Source organism: Mytilus californianus, unplaced genomic scaffold (assembly GCF_021869535.1).
Source record: "Mytilus californianus isolate M0D057914Y unplaced genomic scaffold, xbMytCali1.0.p SCAF_4, whole genome shotgun sequence".
Lineage (NCBI taxonomy): Eukaryota > Metazoa > Mollusca > Bivalvia > Mytilida > Mytilidae > Mytilus > Mytilus californianus.
The window spans coordinates 14,263,564-14,284,208 of NW_026262690.1; the positions used below are offsets into that span (position 1 = coordinate 14,263,564).

At 32.1% G+C, this 20,645-nt stretch overlaps 1 protein-coding gene across 2 annotated transcripts; it reads right to left on the reverse strand.

Annotated features, from left to right (window-relative positions):
• Window positions 1–5,852: 5,852 nt before the first annotated feature.
• On the reverse strand, window positions 5,853–13,180 carry LOC127737519 (histidine-rich glycoprotein-like). 2 transcript variants are annotated; one of them, XM_052248310.1, is made up of 6 exons: window positions 13,075–13,180; window positions 11,175–11,219; window positions 9,101–9,158; window positions 8,718–8,803; window positions 7,852–7,977; window positions 5,853–6,367 (listed from the first exon to the last, which is right to left on the reverse strand). In XM_052248310.1, the coding sequence occupies exons 1-6, from the start codon at window positions 13,118–13,120 to the stop codon at window positions 5,913–5,915; spliced, it is 816 nt and encodes a 271-aa protein (XP_052104270.1). In that variant the 5' UTR covers window positions 13,121–13,180; the 3' UTR covers window positions 5,853–5,912. The 2 variants fall into 2 exon arrangements, with proteins under 2 accessions (XP_052104270.1, XP_052104269.1); XM_052248309.1 differs by having other exon boundaries at window positions 8,718–9,158; window positions 13,075–13,178.
• Between the last annotated feature and the right edge of the window lie 7,465 nt (window positions 13,181–20,645).

Genomic DNA, 20,645 nt, shown 5'->3' on the forward strand with positions numbered 1-20,645 from the left:
TATAATCATTCAGAACAAAAATACAATGGAAGTATCATAGCATTAACAAAATTTATCCCAACGAATTTTTTTATAGAAAAAAATCATGTTTTATAAAAATAAAGCATTGCGAAGATCGTACCCCTGGAATCTCTGGCTCCAAATAATAGAATAACTTAAACAAATTAAAAATTAAGCTATATATGACGCCTGCAATTACCAACACTGCCGCTGTATCAAAACTTCCTTGATCAGTAACCACATGACCGTATCCATACTGTGGACCACTCTGTGATAGTTTACATTTTATTTTTATTTTTCTACATTTTTTTTTACTTTTAAATCAAACTTTATTACACCTTTTGATGTTTTAAACAATGTCGAATTAAAACGTTGGTCCGAGTATCCCGGTTAAATATTACTTTACTTCAAGGAATAAGTTAAGTAAAATAAAATAATTAATAGTTTGTTTGTTAGTTTTATGTTATATTCAAAATACAAACTTACTCGAAGGTATACTGTATATCATGGTGTCCGGAGTTGGGTTTATTTTGCTACATCTGTTTGGACCAATATCATAATTTATTGAACAGTTATACTCGAGAATTAAGTACGTTAAATAAAACAGAACTAGTACAAAAGAGATCGTGTCTGCCTCAGCTTTTCAGCTTGAAAACACTATATTATGAAATTATTATAATTGCATGTAAGTAGAATGCATAAACTAATTGAAAATTTATCATTATCATTATGGGAAAATTTGTCATAATTTTATTTCATAACACTAAGTACTTTAAATACGTATTTGCTTATCATTAAGAAATCTACACAACAGAATATACATCTTATTCCAGAAACCTAAAAATTATCTAACATTTTTTGTTTGCATTTATGATTGTTACTGCGGACAAGGCTTCAAATAATATTGTTTTTATGTAAATCGTACTGCTACGAGTGTCTTGTAAAATAATTAGGAATAAATGAGCACTCATGTAATCCCACATACAAAAAAAAAACATATCATTTGACAAGGATTAGATTTTGGCGAATCATAAGTCCTTCATGGCTTCCACGAACATTACATTGAACAACAATCTGAGGACTTACCTTATTTGTATTGGATACCTAAGCTTCACAAAATTACGTACAAAGAACGGTACATTGCCGGTTCATCTGCATCTTCTTCAAAGGAATTGTCCATTAGATTGTAAAAAAATCTGTCCGTAGTGAAAGATCTTCAGAAATACTGTGAAACTGTTTACAACTCGTGTAGTGGTATTTGCCATTTGTGTATTATAAACTAAAACTCTAAAGAACTTCTGGATAATTTTAAATCTCATTCTTTCTCTGAAATTAGTTATATCGAAACCTTTGATTTTTCAACCCTTTATACCACCATTCCCCATGTCAAATTGAAAAATCGTCTAAAAGAAATAACTCACAATGCTTTTCAATACAAAAATGGTAGCATACGCTCTAAATTTATTGCTTTGGGATGCCATACGGCATATTTTTTTAATAGTGAACAAAAAGGTAAAACATGCTACACCAAGGAACAAGTGATCAGTATTCTGGAGTTTCTTATTGACAACATATTTTTTGAATTTAGAGGTAGACTTTTTCAACAAATTGTCGGCATTCCTATGGGAACGAACTGTGTGCCGCACCTTGCCGACCTCTTCTTATTTCATATGAGTAGGTGTTCTTTCGGACACTTGTCACAACAAGAAAATCAAAGAGGCCAGATCATTTATTTTCACATTCAGATATATTGATTCTTTCCATTAACAATCCAAACTGTTCTGATTTGGGTTCCATTTATATATTCGCCAGAACTAGAGATCAAACACTACAAAAGTCTAAGAGTCTGAAAAGACCAGTTTCTGTCTTAATTTGCATGAACTTTTACTCGACATTCTTCAAAAGTATGACTTGTGTCTTAATTTTTCTTGACAAATTTTCATTTATATTAAATTTGTATGAAATTTACTAGACATATTCTCGACATTCTGAATATGGTCTTAAAATTTCTTGACAAATTCTTGACATTTGAATACTGTCTTGAAATTTCTCGACATATTCTCGACATTCTTATTTTTTCTCAGTATGGCTTGACATATTCTGAACATTTTGAATCGTGTCTTAAATTTACTTGACAGTTCTGAGTTTTACAAATCATGACCAATATTCATGATATAACTTTAATCTTTATTTCTCTTTATATGATATACTGTTGTTTCAAGTTACACTTCTTTACAACAAAAATAAAACTTGGGCATGTAAAATAATTGAAAATTTGGGTATATAAATATTATTACAAATGCAAATATGGCTATGAAATCTAAAGTATACAATAATTCAAATGTGGGTGTGTTGATATAAAACAATTTCAATGTGAGTTTTTAAATAATTACAAATTTTGATTCCTAAATCTTATAAATTAAATGATTCAAACCAATCATACTGTAGACATATTTCATTCTACATTTATAATATTCAATGTTGATATGGTAAATAATTATTATACCAAAATGTGGTTTATATAAATAGCAAATTATGATGATATACAAATCATTCATTTAACAGAAGAAAAATTTGTGTAATGTCATCTGTTGGAATATATTAAGTATTACACATGGACAGGATGTTCCCCATAACATTAAGGTATTCCACACCCCAGAGTACACGCAACTGTCAAATAGAAGTTATTGCTTTACCTGTAACCAGCCATACAACTTATCAGTTGACCGACCATGCCACTACAATTTAAAAAGTTTGTTGATAGATGAAAATGAAAATCATCATTTTGATGAAAAATAGTTGAATTGAAATGGATTTTCTTCATCAAAATTATGAAGTTAATTATTTTAACATGAAAACAAATTGAATAATTCCCAAAAGATTAAAAGAAAATTATTATCTACTCCAGGAATAATAAAAAAAATGTATTTATAATGGGTCCCATCAATGATTTCTATAGAAATCATCGGTCTTATGAAATGGTTCTCAAACAGACTTGCATAATATAGATCTAAACATTTTTTTCTTTTCAGGAAGGAGTTATCACAAATATTTATTTTTGATAAAAAATTATAAAATTCAACACTCAAATTTGAATAAAAAATGTTTTTGGGTTGGAAATGAATAAGGTTTTTGAATCAAGATGGGAACAAATTCTTTGACCTAAACGAAAGCCCCCCCCCCCCCCTCTTTTTTTAGCCACACAAACCCAAAAGATGAATTGTGGGGTCCAAAAGAGATACAAGACACCTATTTTAGTAAAGCAAATTTGACTGGCAGTTTTGCGAACGGCAAAAATCGAAATGCTGTTTGTCAATACCTTCGACTTATATTCCAAGTGAAAACAATTACTTAAATGTTTAATAAAAATAAATCAAAATTAAACTACATGGGGGATTATTCAGGGTATTCCAACTTAGTTGCACCAAAAGGGTATCTTACTATACCAAATTAATCCTTGATTCTTCAAAGTTTAGTTTAGCCATAATAAAAAGGAGTATATAACAGCAATAGAATGTCATAAACAGTGCAGAATAAGTCTGTTCACATTTCAGGCGAAATTTATACTGTTGAGATAGTGTCAAGACATATTTAAGACTGTCAAGAATGTGTCGAGACATATTCAGACATTATTGAGAATGTCAAGAATATGTCGAGACATATTCAGACATTATTAAGAATGTCAAGAATATGTCAAGACAGATCGAGACAAATTTAAGACAGTCAAGAATTGGTCGAGACTAATCCAGACTCTTATCAGATGATACAGGAAGTGTCGAGAAATTTTAAGACAATGTTCATACTGTCAAGACACTTGTCAAGAAAAATCAAGAACCTAATAAGACAAATTCATACTATGTCAAGAATTTTTAAAAATTATTCAGACAAATTAAGAATGTCGAGTAAAAATTCATGCAAATTCAGACAAAACTGGTCTTTTCAGACTTTTTGAATTTTGTAGTGAAAGAAACAACAGACACGGCTTCCTCTACCTCGGATTTGATATAAGTGGTCATCTCAGTACCAGAATCTATGACAAACGATACAATTTTAATTTTGAAGTTATCAATTTCTCCCACCTTAGTAGCAATATACCAACTTCACCTGCATATGTGAAATACATTTCTCAACTCATTCGGTATATATTCAAGCTTGCAGTTGCTACTCAGACTTTATAAAATGTAAACAGTGTCTGAGCAGGAATTCGGTGAGCCAGGGTTATGTCAAGGCACGTCTCGTCCTCTTTCTTAAAAAGTTCATTGGAAGATACCAAGACATTGTTGATAAATATTCCGTATCAACTTCTCAAATAATACATAATGATCTTGAAATATAGACTCTAGGTACTGACGATATCTATTATCTTAATTACGTGTTATAGTGTTCAAATTTTTTGTCTGTTTATTTTAAATCTTTACTGTTAAGTCCATTTTTGGTTATATCCTTTTGGTGTGGCTCGGTATTTATACATCCCACATTGTGTTGTTGTGCTATGGTCATTTTTTTTTTGTATTCTTGTCTTTTATTTTTGTTTATGTGCTTTGTCTACAGAGTGTCTATAAGCCTGTCTCCATAGTTATTTGTTTTTATAGTGATTAAGATTATAACACAATGTTTACTGCTGCACCCAATTTTTGACATTTTTATTATTTATTATGTGTGTTTGTTTTGCTACACAATGTTTTCAGTATAATGCAATTTTATACGACTGTCATACAAGTCAGAGGTATGCCTGTACCTAGTCAGTAATATGACAGTTGTTTTCAATTCGTTTGATGTGTTTGAGTTTTTGACTTTGCCATTTGATAAAGGACTTTCCGTTTTGAATTTTCCTTGGAGTCCAGTATTTTTGTTATTTTTCTATTTCAAAATTTTGTCAACAGCTTGCCAGTGATGCATTGCAATGTGTGAGTACTTTATTGTATATTTGTCAGATAACTACTACCTGTTTACTGAAAATTCGAATTTTTAATAAATTGAGTGAACTAGTGTAATTTTTCGTCCCGTACCAGAGGAACATAATGACTTTTTATTCGGGCAGCAGCTGAACAGTGATAAGTTCTAGCGTGAGTACATTTGTAAGACACCCACTGGTTCCCAATACATGAATTACGAGTGTGGTGTATGCTTAGCACACACGAAAACGTGATCATTCTGATTTTGTTTGCATCATGAAGACACGTGTATTTTACCGATGACAATACGTACATAAAAATTATTATATCTAAATTTAGCTGTGTACGTTATCTTATTTAACGTCATTTTGTCCCAGGTTAGAGTTGTCTTTGTGACATTGTTTTACATCTTTTTTTATTAATATTGTATTTATATTTGTCATAGATCAAATTTATTCGTTCTGTGTATGTTTACTTGTTTTTTTTATATTCTCTTTGATCGAGTTAAGCCATTTTGGATGGAGAGTTGTCTCATTGGCGCTCATACCACATCTTTTATATATATATATATATATATATGTATCTAACTATCGAAAATGATAGCAAACAATTACTTTGACAGTTTTCGATATGTCATATAAAAAGGCTTACATGTTTACCATACGTAAACTGAGATGGATTGTATTTGTCACATCATGCACACTTATATTTAAAGTTTTATTATTCACTAAGTGTTGCACTATAAGGTGAAATATTTTAATCAAATTAAGTAGTGAAAACACCAAACCAATGTTAGCACATGAGTTAATTTAATGTTTTTGTAACATAAAAAATGGAGATAACACTTTATAAATTGTATGCGTCCGCTTTTCTAGATATATCTTCTCCAATAAAGCCACATATTTGAACCCCAAGTACCGAACCACGTGAAGAGGCTTAAAAGTTAAAACACAAGAGTGAAACAAATCAACTACTTTAAAAACATTAACAGTTGTTTAGTTATGTGAAATTCTTGCGTTATAATTTCACTATCAAATCGGTGAGTTTTGGGTGCGATTTTAGATCTTTTATCAACTGCATTGTATCTTCATGTAGTTTATTTATTGCTTCCTGTTCACTTAAGTGCCGTTTATGTTGGTATTCACGTTCACTGGTATGTTGTTTGTGTTGTTTCTCTGCATTGTGTAGATTTTGTTTTGCAAGTTCATTAAGTCTTTTAATCTGTTCATCTGCTGCTTCTTTTAGGTGCTGTAGGTGATTTAAGGAGACCTTTTTTATATCATAAATATGTTTGTCGGCTTCTTCCTTTAATTTCTCAACGTGACTATTTGCCGCATCTTCAATGTTGTTGGTATGATTTTCAGCCGTCTCTGTTATGTTTTTGATATGTTCTAAAGCAATTTTTTTATGTTCTTGAACGTGGTGATGGAGATGATTCTTTATGTTTTCTAAGATCTGTTTGTTGTTGTGAACTGAAAAAAATATAATTGCTTTTAATATGCGAAAGTGTTTAAAAACAAAATTAACGGTATTGATGTATAGTATATTTTTACAAAACTCGCAAACGTTCGAAAACTACCAAAACTTTACTATTGCCTGAAATAAGTACTACTCCAATATTTCAGTGAGTTTTTGCATCTCATTTATATCCGTGTACTGGAAATGAAGGAAACTAATGAAACAAGAAAGTGCGCTTTATAGCTTGATGTTTCACCGATATTGACACAGATGGATCACTTCATCTAGAATCTATGACTTTAACTTCCCAATCGTAAATTTCCCATTTCCCAGCAGTAACATACTCACTGTACAATCGTATGGCGTATACATATCTCAATTAATACGCTATTTTCGTGCATGTTCACACTTTAAGGATTTTATCAACAGCTTTTTACACAATAAAAGAATTATGAGGAAGAACGACACTTCATAAGTCTAACGGTAACTATCACAAATTGGTTGAACGATTCGATATGTATGTCTCAATTCACTAGAGACATGTCTTTGCTGTCTTATGTCTTGTCTTTTTTATTTGTTTGTCATAGCACTATTTTTACATGTTAGTGTGACAGAATACAGGTTATACGGTTAAATCAATGATATAGTTCGCTGACCACAATGAATCTTTGCAATACCACAAGCTCAAGTGTAATGATTTCAAATCATGGTATATGTTTGAATACATGCTGATAATTATTGTTAATTTCCTATTATGATTTCCTTGATAGAGGATTGATGATAACAAGAAAGTTATTAAACCAAGATTTCAAGTGTTAAAGTTGACGTCATCTCTTCAGAACTTTTACGGACGCCATCACTAGTTGGTTGACTGTTATGCAATATCAGTATCACAGATGGCCTACCGAACTAGACTTATCAGTACTAACATGAGCGAAACGACGGATGCAGCATATAGAGCAGGATCTATTTCCCTTTTGGAGCACCTGTGATCAACCCCGTTTGCTGGTGGAATCTTTGGTTTTCTGTGTTGTGTTTTGTGACTCTATGGTCTTTTGGTCGTTTTTCGTTTGGTTTTTTTTTTTTTTTTTTTTTTTTTTTTTTTTTGCCATGACATAGTTAATTTGTTTTCGACTAATGAGATTGAATATCCTTTTGGTAACTTCTACATCTCTTTTAATTTTAAATGAATTTCTCTGCGACAGTTTTAGCTGATCATGAGTCGGCTCATGTAAAACAAAGAACTAGGGACTATAAAATAGCCAATTAACGCTTTATATTTATTTTATTTAATCAATTTGATCGGACCAAAACTAATCGGTTTTCTTTCAGAAATTTATATCATATTTAATCGATCTTTCTCATTTAAAAATGTTACTTATGGTTAAAATTTTTATATCTTTACATGTATAAACGTCGTTATCATTGTGGTAACTTGAAACAACATTATACTACTGCACGAAAACATGCCAAAAGTGTGTATTCTTAAGCTTTATACCTTGAATACTTGTGTATAGGTGACGGCTTCCTAACTGCACAAAACACACATTGCTGTTGTGGTATGATTGGTTGCACGTTTCCCAAAGACTTAAAAATCTACGCCGACTACAACTTAGACGGTATCCTAAAATGAAATCATTCTATTTTTTTTTAAATATAGTAAAATCTTACGTAGTGTTTTACATGGATAACAGTTAACAGATAACAAAACTGAGGTAAATTGAATTAACTAATCAAAATATTTCATGATCGAAATTTTTTCTCAGTATTCTGTAATTAAAAAAAAATCTTTCAATTACATTATAGGAAATTGGTTTTTTTTTGTTTTTTAATTCTGGCTTTAATATTATTTATATTTTGATAATTAAAACATAATTTTTAACATAAATTTTGTTAATTAGAAAATCGTAGACATGGAAGTTTCTGGAATAGAGCTACAACTAAATCAAATGGATAAAAGGCCAATGTAGACCTCCTTTGATCGTAAACATTTTTCATATATGCATTGCTTTAAGCAGTTTAGGGGTGGGCGTTCCTGATGAAAATAAATCATTAAAGCGTGCTGAACGCACGAAATTTATCAAGTTATATATTCTTTTAGAACCGAAAAACATGATAACCTTAATCATTTAAAACTATCATTCGTAGTTGAAACGTCAATATTAGGGTAACCATAAGGTTTATATACACTTAATATAACATCACGTAGGGTTTTATTTGCTACAATTTTTGTTTATATTTAATATGCTTAATGCCATATATATATATGTTCCTTTATCCTTTAAATGCCATTTTGTAAAATAAAGTGAATGTATACAATGAAACAGCAGACAATGATTTTGATACAATTAGATATTCACTTACTGTTTCCTCTAAAGTAAATTATCCCATGTCTAATTTGTAGATTGTAGAATGCGTGACCATAACCACGACTGTGTCCGTGAACATGCCTGTGAATATGAAAATGACTGTGAAAATGACTATGAACATATCCATGACCATAAACATGCTTATGTCCATATCCGTATCTATATCGATGTTTATGTCCATAATGCTTATGATTGTATCTGAGTAAGTGTCTCCCTCCATAGTACTTTCTTCCGTACCTTCTTACGTGTCTATATCGATGTCTATGTCCATAGTGCTTATGACTGTACCTGTGTAAGTGTCCCCCTCCATAGTACTTTCTTCCGTACCTTCTTACGTGTCTATATCGATGTCTATGTCCATAGTGCTTATGACTGTACCTGTGTAAGTGTCTCCCTCCATAGTACTTTCTTCCGTGCCTTCTCACGTGTCTATAGCCTAACAAAAAGGATAATAACAAATGCTAAAACGTTTTGTTATATGAAAGAAATAATGAAAAATATGTAGTTAATTCAAAGCGAGACAGAGTGCGTCTTTGAAAACCTTCTTGTGTACTCCTTTGATAATATGTGAATGAGACCAATAATCTGAGATGGACAAAACAATTGACTGTGTACAATGTATAAATTGTCAGATGATTTGGTTGTTTGTTGTTGGTTATAGTATATTTTAGTTTCTTATTAATATTGGTCTATAGAGATCTGACCAATGATCAAATAAATGTAATAAAAAAAATATGTTGGTTATAGTATATTATAGTTATAAATTTGGCTATTCCACAAGTTTTAGACCCTCCCCCTGCCGGTATATGCAGAAAGGGAAAGTCAATAAAAACTGACAAAACCAAACACTTGACTATAATACTCAATGGAACGACTGTAAAACATTTGTCATAATCTCTAGTGAGCAAGCATTTGAAAGAGTATAACAAAAATACTGAACTCCAAGGTAAATTCAAAAAGAAAAAGTCCATAAAAACTGAAAAAAATCAAACGTTATCAACCAACGGAACAAGAGGAAAACAACTGCCATATTCCCGAATTGGTACAGGTATTTTCCCAAAGAAATATTGGGTTAAACCTTTTTTAATAACTACCAAAGCCTTAAACGTGTATGAAATTAATATATAGTTTCGTTATATTGACAAAATTGTGTAAGCAACCAAAGCAGACATAATCGGTTATCGTGACAATAATTCAGATCCAGCAGCCAAAATTAGGTCAACATACACGGTATGAATTATTCTCCTTCAAATAATGATAGTATAAAGATTACAATCATTATACTGAGTATGCGAAGGGTTGTAGATAAAGTAATTTATATTAATTAATAGAGATAATTCAACACAACTTGAAAGGAAAAAAGTAATAAAAAATGCGTTTTGTAAACACGATGATCATGTTTGCTCAATCTGATTAAAATACAGATCCTGTATTCAACCTTTGCTTACAAGGATCTGACAACACTCGTTGTGTTATCTGCTCTGGTAGTTATTACATCTGCCGATGAAATTTCAGCCTTCAAATTTTTTAAGGTGTGTATTTATCCGAGAAAACCAGAGGATCCAGCTATATAAACACAAGTTAAACTCGGTAGTTATTTAGGATGAGGATGAAGCTGAAATGTAGCTGTATTTAGATTGATTTCAACTTTCGCGATCCTTACATATAAAGTACAGTCTTTATTTCGTATTTATTTTTGAATAAAGACTGTTTAAAAATGTCAAGTTGTTCCATTCTTAAAAAAGAGGTTGAAGATATACCAAGGGGACATTAAAATGCATAAGTCAAAAGAAACTGACAACGGCTGAAAAAAAAACTACGACTCAAAAGAGTTCACAAAACACTAAATATGTTATATCTGGGCTTTTTATAATTGGCTATGCGGTATTGGTTTGCTCATTGTTAAAGACCGTATTTGCATTTTTTTGAAGTTTCTTGTTACTCCCTCATTCTTTGTGTCTGTCTTGATTTGTATCTTGTTAAGAGATTTGTGAGATTTGGACATCGGTAAACTACTAAACTACTGTTGCCTCGAATTTACCATATTCGGCATGCGAAATATGGACATTCCGATTCGTTATATTACTAAATGTCAACAGTAAATAATCAGGAGATAATGTAACAGGCACTGAATAGATAAAAACAAACTTGCATACCTACACACCCATAATGTAGAAAACAATGCATATTTACGTATCCCAAAAGTAAATGGGAAATTGTTCGAATACAAACATATAATTTTTAATATAACTGTTACTTTGAAAAAGAAATTAAAATTCAATATTGAATTATTTAGATGTGTGTGGCATGAGGACATACAATGGACTATACATGTCGATTTGACCTCTGGTGAATAGTTATCTCATTGACAATAATAAATTCTTGTTTTCAAGTATATTGAAACCTCAACACATTGTTTCATGACCTATAAGTATAAATGCTAAATACATACGATTCCTTCCTCCGTATCTTCTACCGTAGGATTCTGCTGCTACCACTGAAGTAACATACATGCAAACATTATTGAATTAAAAGTAAATCATGAATAACAACAAAAGATAAAATCAGCCAAAGTTTATTGTTTAGCGATTTATCTGTTATGATCTTTATTGTTTGTTCTGGGGGAAAACCATCATATGAACAATGTTCTTCAACTTTGTACTTGTTTGGCTTTCTAACTATTTTGATCTGAGCGTCACTGATGAGTCTTCTGTAGACGAAACGAGCGTCTGGAGTATGTGATTATAAGCCTTGTACCTTTGATAACTAATTATAGTAACTTTTAGGTCTTTCACATGATTGCTATTAACAAAATGAAATGGTTCAGATCGCAAAAAGTAATTTAACCTTGACCGTTTGTCCGTTTGAAATAAGGGTTTTTCGTCATATTGGAATGTTTTGCTTTGCTTTGGTGGGATTTTGTTTCTTTGTTTTGTTTTATTATTTAGAATATCATATTAGAATATTGATAACGTCTATACAATGTTGGCACGTTTTTTTTATCGCTCTAATCGGTTCGATTTAAAGTTATACATATTGTAAATCTTTGGTAATACGCTCCTGACGTACTCAAGGTTTCATACATCTTTAAATTTTTTCATTTGAGCGTTTCTGATAAAGGTAAGTCAGGAAAAACGCGTCGGGTGCACCACATTTCCAATGTGTGTTTTCACTATTGAAGCCCTACATATTTTTTGTTCGTATCTTGAGATTAACATACAAAAGGCAATTTTAAACCAGACATAAGCTTCAGAAATTTTAAGCGCTATTTTTTTCTAACGAGTGAACTATAAAATCATTTTAAACAATCTATCTGTAAACACCATCAAATTCGAACACGGACAAGGAAAAAATCATAAAATAAAGTAGATTTTCTTAAATCAATTTTCAAACAATACAGTCTCTATTTAAGGTTTATGTGGACCTTTTGTCTAAAACGGCTGCATTTTCACCTCAAAATTTACTCTGAGTACAGACAAATTTGTGCATCTGGAAAAGTTTTAAGGCATAGCATGCCCTAGATAAAAAAATTCAAATATATTTTATGTTTTAGAAAATTAAAAACTTAACCGGATTTTGCAGTGCACTTTTTTTTTCATTCCTCCAGAGGGTGCCAAAATAAACTAAATTGGGAAAGAGGTTAGAGAACTTCCCCACAGGTAATAATTGAAGTGAACTGTTTTGATTGACACGGACAATAGATGGACAATAGATACCTGACAATAATTGGTGATTTAAAACTTTTCCAGATGCGCAGGTTTGTCCGTACTCAGAGTAAATTTTGAGGTGAAAATGCAGCCATTTTAGCCAAAGGGTCCACATGAATTTTAACATTATTCTTTAACTATAAGTATGTCCCAAAGCGATTTACACTGTTTTTTATATGAGAACAATATTGCTTTCTATTGACACATAAGAATTATTGATAACACAAGATGTGGGTAAAGTCATCTAGAAAGCAATCTTTGAATACAGCAAAATCATGCCATCAAATATTTGTTGCTTTTATTACCTTTTTTGTAATTTTTATAATACATCACTGAAAAAATCTAAAATCAGATTAACTCTTCGAAAAAGATTTTTGGAAAACAGTTGTAAATTGCGGGCTCAAAGATCTTCAGAAAATGTACCTATCTCGGAAAACACAGCTAAACGAAGTCAACAAATTACAACAAAACAGATACATAATCTTGTCAAATTCACGCTTGAAAATGACAATTCTGAAATTCAACAAATATATTCAATCAAACATATATAAGTAGAAGCACATTTGTATGACACTGTAGTTGATTTAAAGCTTTGTCAGTATGAGGTTACTTAAAAACTACAAATAGTACGAAATCATATTATACCTAGTGCTGCAAGGATTAGTAGGATGATAAACAATCCCCGCTTCATGATGAACTTTGTTTTCAAAATACAGCTCAAAGATCTGTGATCTCACTTGTTCGATAGTATGAGCTGGCTCTTAAAGAATATCAGTTGTGTTAGTTATATAATACATAGTGTATCGCAAGGTGTTACCTATTCATATATGTAATAGTACACATTAAATGTTTTTTTCTTTTAAAATTATCATTGTTTTCATTGAACATTTCCTGTTTTTGTCATGTACAATTTGAAGATAACAACTTTTATCTTCGTGTAATCCTTTGCCAACATGATATTTCATCAAAGGGTAAAAAACTGAGTAAACACGATAGGAAAGAAACATCACCGTTTTTAAAAAGAAAATAAAGGACCAAAATCATTTATTGTTACATTTAGTGTGGAGTTTCATTTATATGAAACTGAAATATCCAAATTAAATGAAGAAAGTTCCAATGGATAAATATCCGCATTATATAGAAATTTCATCGTTATTTTAAGCAAAATATCATCAAGGTAATGGTAAGTCTAATCAATTATTTTCTATTAAGTGGAATACAGACGTATTTCTTCTAAGTTCGATCATTTACTGTTATTCATAACCGTACAAGCAACTCTGCTAAGGGGCCCATACGAATGCATTGAAACTGTTAGTAAACTATTTTGCCAGAGATGTTTCAGTTCCAGGAAGTATATCTAGCATATGTATCTTTTTACTTACAAGAAAATTCTTTTCAAATGCATTACAGAAAATAAGATGTTTTCCTTTCTCCAACTAAATGACCATACTATTAAATAAGATAAACTGTTAACACAGAGATATGTCTCGCCTATTTGTTATTTTGATAATACAAATGTTGAATACTTTAACATGTAAGTTATGCAAATATTAAAAGTCAATGAACAATGACTAAAGGTACAGGGCTAAACAATCTCCATGGAAATGAGATGTGCCAATGCTAATACAACTGCAAACCAAATACCATTGACTTTTCATAAGTCGTTCCCTTTAATCAAACCTAAACACAAACATTTACTTGTAAACTATGTAAAAGTTTCAAAGTCAATGAACCATAATTAGGGGACTGAGTTATATAATCTCTATGGAAATGAAACATGCAAATGCCTACACATTTGCATACCGAATGTCATTGACTTAACATTAGTGGTTCGTCTTAAACTGACCTAATCACAAACTTATACATGTAAACTATGCAAAAGTTTCAAAGTCAATAGACCATGACTGACAGGTAAGAACCAAATATTCTCCATGGAAATGAGATGTGCTAATGCTTATACAACTGCATACCAATTATCATTGACCTACCACTAACGGTTCCCCTTAAACTGACCTAAAAACAAACTAATACATGAAAACTAAGCAAAAGTTACAAAGTCAATAGACCATGAATGAGGGGGCAGGGCCAAATAATCTCCATGAAAATGAGATATGCCAATGCTTATTCAACTGCATACCAAATATCATTGACCTTCCACTAGTGGTTCCCCTTAAACTGGCCTAAATACAAACTAATACATGTAAACTAAGCAGTTTCAAAGTCAATAGACCTTGACTGAGGGGACGGGGCCAAGTAATCTCCATGGTAATGAGATGTGCCAATGCTTATACAACTGCATACCAAATATCATTGACCTACCACTAGTGGTTCACCATGAACTAGACCTAATCACAAACTAATACATTATTGACTCCGCCGCCACCGCCGTCGTCGTCGCCGACGCCGGAAATAGCATACATATGTCATGCTTTTTGACTCCGTCAAGGCGAGACAAAAACTACATGTGTTGTGGTGTAGAGAGTTGAAATCTGTCGACCAAATCGGTTGTACCATTTAAACAGGTCATTCATTTAAAACATTCAAACAGTTTCTTACATTCCAAAAACAATTAATGTTATTGTTTTTATATACTCTATTACAAATGTGACAGTACTACGTTCTTTAGTTTGCCTTCAGTAATTACTAGAAATGTTTGAGTCGGTATTAGTTGGTGTTTTTCTTTCTATATTGATGTGACTCTTCCTTGCTAGGAACTTTGTCAGCGGTTATTTTCTGTCATATCAAAATGTTTTTTGTTGTTTAGAGAATTTTGTATTGTTGAAAAAATCTTTGACAGTTTTACTAGATGTTTATTTCCAATCGTTTTCTTAGTTTTGCCAGCTCTGAATAATATGGTGTACATAACCATATAAGATAAAAAATATTTTGTACTCTTATCGGTTTTGATTGTGTTATTAAGGTCATTATTTAAAGAAGATTGGTCTCATTAGTTCAGCTTAATAATAATGACAGATCATCATATTATTGAAACATTTGCCTGTATAAATCAATTTGATAAATATATTAATATATAAGATTGACTCATTGTTGTCTGCAAATACTTAAATCTATAAGATTGACTCATTGTTGTCGGCAAATACTTAAATCTTATAAGATTGACTCATTTTTGTCTGTAAATACTTAAATCTTGTAGGATTTAAAAATCAACGCTAAAATCTAATATATAGACGAAGAATAAATTATTCAGATGTTCACAAATGAAGTATATCTGTATTTTTTAATTCTGTTTCCATATTTGCTGCAAGGCTTCAAATGTAATGCATTGGATGTAAATCTACAAATACTCCAAAATACGCATACTATTTTTTGTATTCATATATATAAGAGGATAAAAGGTATACGTCAATGAGACAGCAATAAGTAAATGAGAAAAACACGAAAAGACAAATAAAATAGAGAAAGAAAACAAACAAGTACTATCTTTAAAATAAAGATATGTGACGCCTTCATATTTTTAAAAATTATATTTTAAAGTTTTTATCAAATTTGAATGCCTTATATTTTACGTCAAAAGTCTGACAATTTTGAAAAATGAGCACACAAATAACAAATAAACATATATATCACAGATGGATATTTCCGTGTAGCGTTTCATATTGCATGTTCATATCTTTTTGGTTGGTTTGAATGTTAACGTTCTTTCAAACTTTGCAAAAAATACAGCATGGATGGATGTGTTCTAGTGTATAGTCTATATTGAAATTCGAAATTTTCCACTACTTTATATTTTTTGTTGTAGTAAAAAGCTATCCTTCAAGAAAACATTAATTGTATAATTGTTATAAGATAGGATCTCTATTTAAACTATTACAATCTGTAAATAACAAAATATTAAACAAACATATGTTCAAACACCGCCAATGCAATTTTCGTCTAACCATAGAACAGGTCAGCTTAAAACTTCAACGCTGTTAAATTAGTTTAGCATACTTAAGATGACAATATCGAAACCTTATATCGACTGCGTCGAAAAAACCAAACATGTATTAGTTGTCTTGGATTTGAACTAGCTGTCAATAACTGTGAGTACTCTTACATCAGTAGGTTGTGACTTTATTATTTTTGTGAGTTGTGTTTGTGCTTTGTGTTGATCTGATTAGTCTCTTTTCAACTAAATTGAACAGTTTTTACTTATGTTGTTGTGTAATACTACTACTATTCTGTCCAAAGTAAGGGGGTGTGGCGCTAGCAAACCTACCACTTGTGCCACTTGTAGCCCTGTCACATTTTGTATGTGCCTATCTCAAGTCAGTAGCCAATAGTTCAGTGATCGTCTTTGGTTGCTCTCTATCATATTTAATAATAATGTGTTTGATATGAATCAGGCCGTTGATTTTTCTTGTTTGAATTGTGTTACATTTGTCGTGTCGAGCCTTTTATAGCTCAGTATACGTTACAGGTTTTTTTAATTTGTTGAAGGCCGTAAGATTACCTATAGTGGCTTGAATCTACTTGAGTCGTTCTCTGGTGGATAGTTGTCGCATTAGAAAACCTACCACATCTTCTTATTCTTTATACAAACAAGCACGCAAAATTTATAAATATTATGAAAAAAGGGAGAGGGTCACCCCTTATTCCTACAAATAGGATGACAATTAAGTGGAATTGCTTAAGATAAAACTCATAAAACACACTTTCTGAATGTTTGTTTATTCCACATTGGATAGGAGGAGAGGGGTGGGGGGGGGGGGGGGGGTGCGATCTCACAAAACATGTTTAACCCGGTCGCATTTATGTGCCAATCCAAAGTCAGGAACTTCTAGCTTTTTTTAGTTTTTCGTTTTTTTTTTTTTTTTTTTTTTTTTTTTCATTTTGGTTCATTTATATGTTTCAGAGTTTAGTATGGCGTCTATTTCGCTAGCTAGTGTACATTGTTGTTTAGGGGCCAGTTGACGCACGCCTCCGGATGCGGGATTTTCTCGCTGCGTTGAAGACCCATTGGTGGCCTAGGACTGTTTTCTGCTTTTTTGTCGAGTTGTTGTCTCTTTGACACATTCCCCGTTTCCATTCTCAATTCTATCATATCTTTAGATGCAAAGCTGTATTCCTGATGGAGAAAAAGACTAATATCCTGCGATAAAGAAGGTCAGTAAGAAAGTGTCGATCTGTTGAGTGATATGTTTATACCCTCAGACATAAAAAAACGATGGTCTGAAAGTTTCCAACATGAAAACTACTATGATTGCCTTCTAGTGAGCACTATTCTGAAACAAAACATGAAATATCTTCCGAAATTTTCGTCGACAAATTAACAAAATCTGAAAAAAACAATACACAGTTTGAAGAGCCTAAAAACATCCATGCAACTAATTTTGCAATCCAATGTTGAAGATGTTGAACGATTCTCTCTGGGAAATAGTGTACGATATGATTTGTCGGAAAATTTGAGTGTATTTGCAATCTAAATTGAATAGAATAACATATAACACATACTAAGATATAAAAAGCATATTATCTTCAAATTCACTTGATTTGTATAGAATGATACGTTAGTCTGGGAAAACAGGATTTAATAATTGTTGTAATTGGTTTGAAACAGACTGGCAGTTACTGTGAGTACTATGGGATCGGTAGTTTGTGTCTTTTGTCTTTATGTTACTTGCTGTTATATTAAGTGCGTCGTGTCAATCTGATGAATCTAGCCATTTCTCACTGATTTTTACAGTTCTGATAATGTGATGTTACACCACTGTCGCATGATAAAGGGGAGTTTGATCGCTCAAAAAAAGTTTTAACCCCGATTCGTCTGGTATGAAATGCATGCTAAGCATGAGACGCTTACCCTGTCAACACAATCTATTGTAGTGAAGACGTACAAAGGTTCAAGTATAATACATGCATATCCAATCGACATTGAATATCACATGTTTACGTCTTGAATGTTGTTTTTCTACAGATCAAGGTATTGTCTATTGTTTTTCTACAGATCAAGGTATTGTCTATTGTTTTTCTACAGATCAAGGTATTGTCTGTTGTTTTTCTACAGATCAAGGTATTGTCTGTTGTTTTTCTACAGATCAAGGTATTGTCTGTTGTTTTTCTACAGATCAAGGTATTGTCTGTTGTTCTTAGTTTACGGTTGTTTATTATTCTCTTGATGTCTTCTCTTTTACCCAGCTTTATATGATATCAGTTTGCCTTTCTCTAATTGACAAAAATAAATGAATCCATAGGAACTTAGTTATCAAACATTATTTTTCTCCTACCTATATTTATAACAAAACCAATGACAGTTATAAATAAAACTACAGAACATGGAACCACAACCTGGTGTTGATTTTATAATTTTGTATTTACATAAACCTTTTATGCTTTGGACGTTTTTATAAATTCAGATATAAAGAAAATATCATGTTGAAGAACGAATTTATCATTCTGTATTCGATACAGCTATGCATTTAGTATGTTAAAAACTCACTGTCTCTATAATTTTATTGATTTGTTTTTAAGTGACACTTCATTTTTAGCTCACCTAGCCCGAAGGGCCATGTGAGCTTTTCTCATCACTTGGCGTCCGTCGTCCGTCGTCGTCGTCGTCGTCGTTAACTTTTTACATTTTGAACTTTTTCTATAGAACCACTGAATGGAATGAAACCAAACATGACATTAATATTCCTTATGAGGTGCTTACCAAGTGTTGTTACTTTGAAGCCGATCCATCATCCAAGATGGCCGCCAGCGGGGAACTTCGGTTAGCATAGGACCCTATGGACAATACATACAAATGTCTTCTTTTAGAGAACCACTGAATGGAATGAAACCAAACATGGCATGAATGTTCCTTATGAGGTGCTGACCAAGTGTTGTTCCTTTGAAGCCGACCCATCATCCAAGATGGCCGCATGAGTGGGACTTAGTTTAACATTGGACGCTAAGGGAAATACATACAAATGTCTTCTTTTAGAGAACCACTGAATGGAATGAAATAAAACATGGCATGAATGTTCCTTATGAGGTGCTGGCTAAGTGTTGTAACTTTGAAGCAGATCCATCATCCAAGATGGCCGCCAGAGAGGGACTTAGTTTAACATATTACTCTATTGGAAATACATACAAATGTCTTCTTTTAGAGAACCACTAAATGGAATAAAAATAAAACATGGCATGAATGTTCCTTATGAGGTGCTAAACAAGTGTTGTAACTTTGTAGGCGATCAATCATCCAAGATGGCCGCCAGCAGGGACTTCGTTTAGCATAGGACCCTATGGACAATACATACAAATGTTTTCTTTTAGAGAACCACTAAATGAAATGAAACCAAACATGACATGAATGTTCCTAATAAGGTGCTGGCCAAGTATTGTTACTTTGTAGCCAATCAATCATCCAAGATGGCTGTCAGCGGGAAACTTAGTGTAACAAAGGACCCTATGTGAAATACATTCAAACGTCTTCTCTTGAAGAACCACTGAATGGAATGAAAACAAACATGGCATGAATGTTCCTTATGAGGTGCTGACTAAGTGTTGTTACTTTGTAGCAAATCCATTAACCAAGATGGCTGCCAACGGGGGACTTAGTTTAACAAAGGACCCTATGTGCTGACCAAGTGTTGTTACTTTGTAGCTGATTTGTCATTGTGCTTACAAAGTCATTTTCTACAATTTCAATGAATTTATTGGTAATTTCTGTAAACTTTACAAAAGTCTTCAGCTTTTGATTAAATTAAAGGGCCAATATTAAACCCAATTTGGCCTCAATCATTATTAGGGTATCTGTTATGATTTTAATCTATTTTTACATGATTTTCAAAACGAAAGTAGAATCAGGTGAGCGACACAGGTTCTTGGGAGCCTCTAGTTTTCGTGCTCAAGTTAAATTGACTGAGAGTACGCTGCCATAATATGATTACAATATTTATGTTCATTTGTATTGAATATCATGCCTTGCCAATATCTACGTCATTTGGTCTCTGGTGAAAAGTTAAAGTTAAACTAAAAGTTTCATAATTTATATTTAATAATAATCTTTTTTTTCAGGCATACAGAAGAATCATTAACATCACGTACAATATGGTTGCCACATGTTGAGCAGGATCTGCTTCCCCTTCCGGAACACCTGAAATCACCCCGGTTTTTGGTGTGTTCGTGTTGCTCAGTCTTTAGTTTCCTGTTTAGTGTTTTGTATACTGTTGTGTGTCTTTTGGTGTTTTTCTTTCTTTTTTTTTTGCCATAGCGTTGACAGTTTATTTTCG